At 42.3% G+C, this 10,861-nt stretch overlaps 1 protein-coding gene across 1 annotated transcript; it reads left to right on the top strand.

Annotated features, from left to right (window-relative positions):
* Positions 1-373: 373 nt before the first annotated feature.
* Positions 374-4,652, top strand: LOC147873073 (uncharacterized). Its single transcript, XM_087353774.1, has 2 exons — positions 374-2,134; positions 4,002-4,652. Exon 2 carries the CDS (start codon positions 4,070-4,072, stop codon positions 4,496-4,498), a length of 429 nt encoding a protein of 142 aa, XP_087209900.1. The 5' UTR covers positions 374-2,134; positions 4,002-4,069; the 3' UTR covers positions 4,499-4,652.
* Positions 4,653-10,861: the final 6,209 nt, after the last annotated feature.

Here is a 10,861-nt window from a genome sequence, read left to right as displayed (position 1 = left end):
CGCTGTCTAGTCGTAGACTCCAAGACACAATCCACTACCACGAGATCATCACAGTTTGTGTGCTTGTGTTTTCAGACCTTCGCATCAGATACGGCCAGTCTGCTGTCTGACATAACTGCAAAACCTCTGTACAAGAGATATGTACTGTACTTCAAAACAGGTTACGAAAGTGATCGACGCAATTTCGCTAGTCATTCTTTCCCATATCGATATATTTAGATTAATGCAGTGCTACCAATAGTATCAGTAGATCTAGCGAAAATGTTCGAAAGCAACAAATGGCATTTTACCTGTCTGAATGTAGAGTTCCCAAATTGAGATATTTCCTTGCCCTACTTTCACATTTTATACCTTGTATCATAATATCCCATAGAAACTGTACTTACTGCTTTTATCTTTCTTAACTCATGTTGCAGTTTTCCTGCCTATGTTATTAATACAGAAAAGAAACATGACTAACTCAAAAGCATGAAGTAACAAGGGGAATATGCTTACTGCCTTCATCACCAGAGAGATCGCCTAATAATGGTGTCAATTTATATTACACTACACTGCGCAATATCCCACAACGCTGTCATCTTCACACTCTTTTCCCATGAGCATCTGCTCTACACAAGGAAGTTAAATCAGCAACTAGGATGTCTTACTGAAGAACATTAGGAAAGAGCATGCAAATTGCAACAATGAAAATTAAATGTGATACTGAAAGCTGAATAAAGCTAAAGCAGTGTTAAATGTATTTTTTATAAATTACTATGATATTTTAATGTCCCCAGTCCAAGACTGTGGGATTTCATGTCAGTGACAACTTCAGATCAATTTATAAGATGTCACTAGTAAGATGGGATGTCCTAAAATTCAAGGTCGTGCAGACACATGTTCATGAATTTCTTATCTCATACCATCACACTGACAGTCCCGAGTTTCAGGCACACAAAGTTACAGCATAACAAAAGCATGCGAGTCACAGTAAGAATTGAGGTTCTCACAGTGGCGAGTACGAATATGACTCGTTTTCTGTGTTGTAATGCTACAACCCAGAAGGCAGCCATCTTCATGTGACTCACAATTTATTTAACGATGCTGTCACTAGCTGAGACTATATAATGTCGAGTGAGAGGATGATAGTAAACAGAGAATTGGAAAACATGTGGACAGAAGTGATCATGGCCTAATTTAAGGAACTATCCAAGCATTTTCTGGAGGGACTGAGGAAAACCACAACAAGCCTTCGTCACGATAGCCAGTCTGCAGGCCAAGATCTGAACCCAGGACCTGCCAAACATGTAGCAGGAGTACTAACCATTCAACTATGATGTTTTGTGTGATTCACAAGATACAGACAATTTTATTACACATAATCAACTGGTTACCGTAGTAAACCGACGTTTCGGGAAGAAAATCTGTCCCCATCTTCAGGGTTTGTTCACGAAACGTCGGTTTTACGTGGGCAAGGAACTGAGACAATTGTCTGGATGTCGGATCTCGCGTGGTGGCAGATTTTGAGCAACTTCAATTCTATCTCCGATAATGACAATGACTTCGTGGATTCAAACTTGTTACCCTAAAATATGAAGCCAGCGAATGTGAACATTTGCCAAGTGAACTCTGAAAACCAGAGATGAGCTAAATGTGGAGCGGAGAATTTCCCGAAGCGATGCCTACCGACGCCAGTTCGCGTTCAGTTTCATCAAAATCCGTTCAGCGCTGTTGAGGGCAGCAACCCGGGGCATTCTCCTCCTGAGCCAGCTTTATCCACACAACCTACTTCCCTCGCCGGCCCGCGGTAAATTCGAGTAAAGATTCCTGTTAGTCCCCGGGTCTGGATTAATCGAGCAGGGCGAGTTATTAAGCGAACGACCAACATTCCGTAATTCTTTGGCAGGCCCAGCCCTCGCACAACGCCGAAGGCCAGATCACAAATAGCGGTCAAGGTCAGGGAACCGTCTCCATGGAAACAACCGACAGTCGGAGAGACCCAGAAAACGACTGGCGGTATTTCTCAGGAGCTACAAGAAAGGAATTAGCACGTCTCTCGAGCAACTGACAGTTGCCTACACTTCCACGAAGGATCATCACCGCATTCCCCAGAAGCTGAGGTCCGAACTCGATCGGAATTAAAATCAGACACTGTGTAAGTTCCACGTATTGAGATTAAGCAGATGTAATATGAGAGCGCCCTCACAGCTCGCAACGCCTCCTGTGATAACAGTTTCCTTATGATGTCATCGCCTGTAACGAGATCACGTGTGAGGTCGCACTCATAAAGAGAATGACATCACGCCACCTTCTTCGATATTATACATAAACTTCATGGTCCCAGGGCGCGTGAACTTGATCTTGTCTTGAGACTGAATAAAACTCTTCATATTATTATCTACAAACTGACAATCTTCAGCTATTTCAATCTGCCCGCCAATCCTACGAAATACTACCAACGTCTGAGGAAGCCGATTACCAACTTTACCTCAGGCACTTCCAAGCGTTTTACAACTGCACGACGCACCTTCACATTCTCCCGCCCGCAGTTCACAATCTTCTGTTTCCCGTCTCCTCTCTAACAACGAATGTTTCCTACTGTTTTGTATGGGTGTGAAACCCGGTCTTTCACTTCAAGCGAAAACACAGACTCGGGGTGTCTGAGAAGAGAGCGCTGAGGGTAATATCTGGACCCGAGACGGATGAAGTGACAAGAGCGAGGAGGAAACTGCGTTATAAGGAGATAAGAATTTCGTTCAGAATTTGACTAGCCGACCGACCGAGGGCTGAAGATGGACTCTGCTCCATGCAGCTCGTTCTGGTCAGACTTTTACATCGCCAAGGATGCTGCAATCAATAGGCGTTCGGTGTAACCCAGTTATCGGCAACGTAGTCTGAAATCGGTTGTCAGCTTTACTGCGGGGCGTGGTGGCAACTTAACTTTCACAGAATACATTTTTATACGCCAAGGAACGGGGTCCTGCTCGATGCCTGACAGTCACGAAATTTGCAGGACTCATAAGTTCACTGTCGCTTTCATAAATGCCAGACTTAACCCTCTAAATCCCGAAGCTCGCCTAATTAGACAAAATTGGTTAGTTGTTTGCGTTTTTATAATACAATATAACGTCTTCTAGACTTAAACACGTCATGCAATGAATGGATTATTACCAGGTTTTTTCGATCTACTTGCCTAGAAACTGCACCAGCGTCTGACATGAGATATTTTCTCAACTCTTCTCTTATCTCGCCTCCTGCTCGAGATAAGGAGTGCGTGTTTGGTGGCGTTGTTTCCACGTCATTACTGAAGTGATAGAAAGTTTTTCCAGATTTTTACTAGGAATCCATCGCGTAACAGGCGACTAATATCAAATCATCAGATGTCTCCGGCAAAATGTTTATGTGTGTATAAAACACTCAAAATACTTGGCAAATCAACCCAAATGCATTTTCCGATACCCTTCCGGCACGACAAAGGCGATAATTGAATGTCTGTTCAGTTACGTTATTCTTTGCAACTTCATCAGATACGCGTCGAGACCCGATGCTTCGCCTGAAAGTTAGAAATGGTTCCCGGAAGGCACTCAGGACCCGGAAGATTAAAGTTATTTCCAATAATCACCTTCTTTGCCATACGCACCGACGTCGACCGCAATAAACTTGTAATTAGCGTCCACGATGGCTAAAAGAACGATAGAAAAGAAAGCTTTGTAGTTGAAAGAGATTGGCTCCAACGGCGTTCGGAAAATTCCATTTTATCCAAAATTCGTTTGAAATGCGTTGAAACTCTCGTTGCGTAGGTTCAGGCATGAGTTGAGGTACCAACTTGTTTCTTAGACACCTAAGAACCTCTTTCACGATTGGTGAAATATGACGCGCTGATATACGGTAAGCAAACGATAGTGAAGCGTAACTTTCGCCAGTCGCCATAAATCTGAAGGGAAAAAATTGTCAATCACTCAATAAGTGATATCGTACACAAAGAACACGCACACGAAAATGGGCGTATTTTCTCATTTCAGATGGAGACTGTAGAAAACGCTGGAAGTATATACGGGATTCATACAATCGATTTAAACGCAAAAGAAAAATGTCAACCGGATCAGCTGCACCACCGAAAAATTCTAAGTGGGATTTTTTCAAGAGACTCCAATTCTTAGAACCGGTTTCAACAGAAAGACCTACTGCATCTAATGTTGAGTCAGATTCAGCGGCAAACGCACAGTTTGAGACTCGGACTGAAAACAGCGAAGGTTGTCCAGATGAAGCATCGCAGTCCTCTGTACCACAGCCTCCACGACGAAAAAGACGCAACAACAATCATGATGATATTCTTGATAATCTCGTGCAACAGTTAAGTGCCAACACTGATACAGAAATTGAAGACGAAATTGCTTCATTTGGGAACCACGTAAAGGCTCCACGTTTGAAAATACAAGCTAACATTTTAAGTCACTATGAAGTGATTCAGATGGATATGCGAGGAGCAACATGGGATGTCCAACCCAAGTTCATCTGAGGTATTCTCCTATAAGAACTGCCTCGACCCCCGAACCAACCAACATCACAGAATGAAGACAATTGTCATTACATTTGTGACATAATTAGTAATAATACAATATAAGAAACTTAACCGTAACGTGAGCGACAGTTTTTCTTGTTTGTATGTTTTTTCTATTAAACTCAGTGCGTAACCAAACTGCTTTTGATTCAATCTGAAATAACTCCTGAAACTTTCTTCTTCTAATGATAAATGATTCTTTATTAACAGACAGAAAGACCCTTCTTCGCGTCTGGTTTTGAATATTGAACTCGTAGGTTTTCTTTCTTTCTTTCTTTCTTTCTTTCGCAACAAATAACACAGCAACACATCTTCTTCTTCTTCTTCGAGTAAACTTTTTAGAAGCATTTTTATACTCATTTTTCACAGAATATGTGCACGCGTCTCAACAAAACAAACACTTTGCCGCATGTCTCGGTCGTCACCTCAAAAGTGAGTGGCGGGAAGCTGCGATGAGTCCGTCTCTGTCGCGTGCAGCCAAATTGTACCTTAAGAAGACCCCATAAATATAACTGCAGGTGGTACATATAGTTACCACTGTGCTTCAAAGAGTTAAATGCATCTAAAAATATTTGAGACACGACCTGCAGTTTAACATTCCGTGATAAGAGAACTTTTCCATCACAGTGATCGTGTCGACAGCCATAAAATGCAGACGTCCTCTTCAGGAAATTCTGCCACGAGCTCTCGTACCGGATCCTGCCTGAAGCAAGAAATCGCCGCGTGAACCAATTACTTAGGTCACGGCCAGCGGAAATCAGGCAGAGCCGTGCGTGAGACGACGCAGCTGCGATAATGATAAAACCTCCTCGTGATTATCTTTTTACAATTCAACGGATTACACAGCGTCGAATGAGAGGAAGACAATGAATAATGAATTAGAAAGGATGTGGAAGGAAGCGGTCGTGGCCTAATTTACGGTACCATCCCGGAATTTGCCTGAAGGGGCTGAGATAGCCGGGCTCTGAGCCGAGATTTTAACCCGGGACCTGCCGAACACGAAGCAGGCCTTTAACAGAACCCCGAGGATCAACAGAATCCTCCGTCTGTCCTAGTGCCAAGCCACACGGATCCAGTCCACGTACTCGCAACTTATTTCCATAAAACCAACCTCAATGGTATCCCCCATCTCCTTCTTGATCTTGCAAGTTGTCACTTTGCCAGAAACATCCTTGCTGTAAGTGAGATTTCAGCTTCTCACAGCGGCAAGTAATCTAGTAGAAACTGGCCGACGTTTCAGAGGTGCTTATTACCTACCATCATCAGGGCGATGAGTGCCCAATGATGCAGGAAGTAAGCACCTCTGAAACGTCGGTCAGTTTCTACTGTATTATACGGCGCGACATCCCGGAGAATTTTCGTCTTAATATTGCAACTCTGACACCAGATTCAATCGACCTACGAGTCCAGTCCGTCGAAACCTTTCACTGCATCAGCACAGCTGATTGCGATGATGAAACCATTAATTCATTTTATGCCAAGTACCCAATGTTTCATGCTTTTCAGCACAAAAGCATTCGTCCAAAACGCAAAATGTAGGCGTTTGTGACACTGCATAAATGTCACTGACCAAGTTTCGCGTCGTAGATAATCCAAACACAAGAGAATTATTGAACATACATTAACTTGAAAACATCCAAGTTTCCCAATTAAAATCTGAGGGCCCACAAAATTGAGCCATCGTAGGTTTAGCTTCATGAAATTCTGAGGTCATTATTCAGTCTTTGTATAAATGTATTCAAATACATTAGGACTGTTCTCGTCACGTTATAAGCTCTAGATTTGACTGCGAAAGAAACTATAGAACAGAATGCTTCGCTGGGCTATTCAAGAAATCTGAATCCATAGACTTCTGGAAAAGTATTCTAAACTTCCGTGGTTTGCCCTATTAGATCACAGCGCATGGAGCATTATATTTGTTATTGACGCTGAGAACCAAGCAACGAACAGGCATCGACGCGCGGCTTGGGAACTGGGCGCTGTGGAATGGGGTTCGTACTCGGCAGGTTACTGGTTTGAATCCAAGCCTGTATGCTCTGCTGTTGTACTTAGTTACTGTGTTTTATGCGGAAAGTCTGGATAATAAAGACAGGTGGATGGACTTTCGGACAGGTAGATAGATAGAGATCTGTTCTGCCATAATCTTAAGCTCAGAGGGGGTTCGAAACATTTATTACATGAATAACCATCCCCTCATACATAAAAAGTAAAGATCGAAAGAGGTGTGTTATACATCTAACGCACAGTAAATTTTATTTCAACGACAATTAACATGAAACACCCTGTTTCAGCTCAACCTTCTTTTAAATGGGGGTGGAGTCGCATAGCGTGTGTCACCAAGCAAGCCACCACAGCTGCAGTTTTAGTAAGTTCACTGTGACAAGAAATTCAGGAACGCTAAAATTGTTGAAATAACACGCACGTTGCATTCTGCATTCATGGTCAGTTGCATCGTAACTCAGTAAAGTCCCAAAATTTAAAAAGTTTGCCTGCCGCATTTGAACGTTAAACAGTGAACGAAAGTTCTGACAGCGTACAGAAGTAAAACGCCTGTCGTCATAACCCGTTCTTTTTAAATTCTAAATTACGCATGTCTTTTGAAAATCAGCCTCGAGCACGTGATAAAATAACTCCACCCCACAAAGCATTCTTGTACCCAATCGGTAATAGTCGCCACAAACCTCTAATTAGATCACGTGGCTAATAAAATATGCTCGGTACGGAATGATTTTCTGAATATCGACACTTGTTCTCGAGTCTTAGCTCTGCCTTCTTCTTCTTCTTTTTATCTTTAAGTTTCATTTTCACTTCTCGGCCTCTTAAAGCCGGGTCCACACTGACGCTCACTGCCATAACATAACAGCGGAAGGCGAAAATGTGGACCCAGGTTTGTGCCCGAAATATTCAACACAGTAATGTCAACGAAATTGACCATGTTTCGCACCCATACCACACAACAGGCAAAATTAGTATTTTGTATACTTTAATCTTCAGGTTCTTAGAAATCAGACGGGAAGACAAAATATTTTGAACTGAGAAGTAGCAAGCATTTCCGGAATTTAATCTCCTCCTAACTTCCTCGTGAGCATCATTTTGAATCGTTATTGTTTTTCCCAAGTATTTGAACTTTGTCGCACTTTCAAAGGACTTATTAGCCTCCTTAATGTCTGTCGCGTACATCGCGGCTATTGGGAGGTTTCGGTTGTCGAATGTCAGAACGCAGATCCGTGGAAAATCCACACATGGAACGAGAGGTAAGATCACAATTATTATTGTGTTCCCTCTTGTTTCAGCTCCATCTTTTCCTATTCTCCTTCCCTGTTTCTTCTCCGTACATTTTATTCGTTCGCCGTTATCTGTCTCTGTTTTCCAATGAAACGATTCGAATTCAAAAGAAAAGTTACACAAATAGAAAAGGCATCGCTTACGCCCCACATTTCTGACTACGGTTTACGCCGAGCTCATAAGGAAGTCGGCGTCCGCTGAATTTCCAAGATGATATACAAAGTATATAAGTAACGCCTCCGTCAATCCGGATTGGGGCCTCTTTCAGGCTACTAGCTACGAACTGGGCGTTCGGGCTTCAATTCTTGGCAGGACGGGGGTTTCCTTCCCTTTGCCACAATGTCTGGGGACAACCTAGAATCTAGGTGAAGTTATTATAGGTCCATTAACCTAATTAACCAATCAGAGATTGTAAGAAAAAGTAAATTCTACAGCATCTTCTATGTCACTTTAAATTTACCATGAAACATAAGAGTAAGTTGAAGGATAATATTAAAATGGATTGTAATGAAGTTAAATGTTAAAGAGTGGGTTGAATTTGAATAAGGATAATCTTGTGAAGGCGGTGATGAACCTTTGGATTCAATGAAAGGCGGTGGATTTCTTGAGTGAGTAAGTTGCTATCGGATTCCGATGAAGGACTCTGATCCATGCAAAACAGAAATTAAAAAGTAGGAACAAGAAATAGACACAGCTTATAGCCCTTTTAGTGCAAAAGAATTTGGAATGTAATCGCAATAAACCTTCGTTAGACTCCCGTCTTTTGTTTAGATAGTTCTAGAAGATTTCCGGTTATGTGAAAAATGTGCAGTAGAAGCCCGTACTGACGATGGTTTTGAAGTGGCAGGCTCTAAGCCTCTTTCACAGTCAAAAGTTCTCTCCAGATGACCAATATTCATGGGCTGGTAATCATTATATCATATATTAATTATGAACCGAAAAGTTGAGTCATTATAAAATGGCATCGTTAAAGAATATTAACTTAAAATTCAAAGGAAGGCGACTGTCTTTTGGATATTTTGTCATGCCGTCTGGCATTAATTAATTTCTTTATTTACTGAGACGAGACAACAGATTTCCCGCGAATAAACTTTGTGTTGTTGGACCAAAAATGACCATTTGCTAATTACACGCCATAGTGAATTATGCTTATAGTTAAACACGTGCAAATTAATATACGTCGTCATTACATCCGCTGTACGAACAGGAAGTGGAAGTGTTGACACGCGCGCTATCTGTGTCTGCGAGCTGAAACTAGCTGCGTGCATGGTCTACATCAACATTCTCCTGCCATCTGGCGGACGAGGAACTTCGGGACGTTATTGATTTTTCTGCGCTTGAGGAAGGAAAGGTGGAGGATGACGACTGTGTCCTTGGTTGCAGCGCCGATCAGTGGTCAATCCAGAACGAAAGAAATTTCGTTCTTACCGCCGTGAGAACTTTAGATTCTGCTGGTGTCCTCGAAGAAATGAAACTGTTCTGTCTTGTAACACAATGGACTCGGGCCGGAATAAATGATGTGTTATGTTAACCACGTCCTGGTTAGTGGCGCATTCTGGTGAGGTATTGTCCAGGTTCGAGGCAGTTATAAGACGTGAAGTCTTCTTTCAGGCCCGGCTTACGATCTGTTAAGCTGATTCTGTATTTGATTTTATCTCGGAAACATGAATTGAGTTCCCCCTTTGATTAGAGCTGTATCATTTTCCTGTTACTCTGTATGTGCCTTAACGAAATTCAATTTTGTGTATTTTGTGGTAATATTTTGTGCTTATTCATTAAAATACCTAAAAATACCGTGAATAAATAAACACATCTGTTAACTGAAAGCACGGCATTTGAAGAGGTTGTGAAACCGTTCCCTTCTTCTTTGTAGATTGTTGCCAAGGTGGGTTTGGGTTCGATGAAGGGATTTATGAGACTCTTTTGCTGGGTTCACGGGGTTTAATTAAAGATCGCCTCAGCTGAGGCTTTAGTTATTTATTTTCAGGTGAAAAACAAGTTGACAAACAAGTTACAGAAAAAGACTCCGGACACCTGCAATTTCCCACGATGAGGCGCAGGGGAGGACGGGGAGGGGACCTTGAGACACGATGCACGTGCACTGAAAACAGGGGATCCGGACGTAAGGGCTATAGCGATCTAATCAGCGCTGAACGTGGCAACGCTCAGCTACTTAATAAGTGCGTAGAAAAACTTACGAACTACGACTCGTAATTAAAGGACGGTGCAATCTGTAACGATCTGCTATGCATATTATTCCTGACTCACGGCGAAAGATTTGACCTCGGCAGTTCTGACCTCTGTAGAAGTCTGAGGGTTGTAAATCTGTGGCTTCAAACCGACGCTGCTTGATGCCTCCATCGTCAGGGCGATAAGACGACGTGATGATGGAGGCAGGAGGGACCTCCTACCAGACTTCGCGGCGCTACAACGCAGAAGACGGGCGTCTTCGTACTCCCCGCCGTGAGAACGTATTCTAGCTGAGAAAACATTTTCCTTATGCTCTGCGCGCACTACCAAGGTCAAAGCTTTTCTCGTAACTGGCGACAAATCTCCCACAACATTTTCCGATTTAACGGGCTGTTCTCCATTTAGGTTTCTCCGGTCACGGAGCACGGAACACTACGTCTGTGTGTACGTGCTCCATCACGCTCTAAATTTATTTAATTATTTGACTGTACTTTGTAGAAGCTTCATTAAGTTACATCGCAGTAAATTTTACACGTTATTATTTTGAATATTCGTGTTGCATTGAAGTAACGAAGACGACAGTGCATAATTGTTATGATACTTTGACATTCGGTCACAAATTGTCCGGATTTTTTATAAGCATACATTTATTTTAATTCGTACATCGAATCTAATAAAAGTGACATAGAAGTCTAGTAACGCGAATACACGTCCACCAACACAACACGAGCAAGTCTTTCGCGGATGAATCTTAACTTTAATTACTGCACAAAAACACGCAGTACGCCTCTGACCTTGAAATTGAGACTAACCGTAAATGTACAGAGGTCAGGACAAAAGCAAAAT

The sequence above is a fragment of the Zootermopsis nevadensis genome, unplaced genomic scaffold (assembly GCF_977971745.1).
Source record: "Zootermopsis nevadensis isolate Lab colony 2312 unplaced genomic scaffold, Znev_1.0 Znev_ptg000022l, whole genome shotgun sequence".
Classification (NCBI taxonomy): domain Eukaryota; kingdom Metazoa; phylum Arthropoda; class Insecta; order Blattodea; family Termopsidae; genus Zootermopsis; species Zootermopsis nevadensis.
The sequence above is the reverse complement of the archived record's forward strand: the minus strand, read 5'-3'. Positions and strand labels throughout refer to the sequence as shown.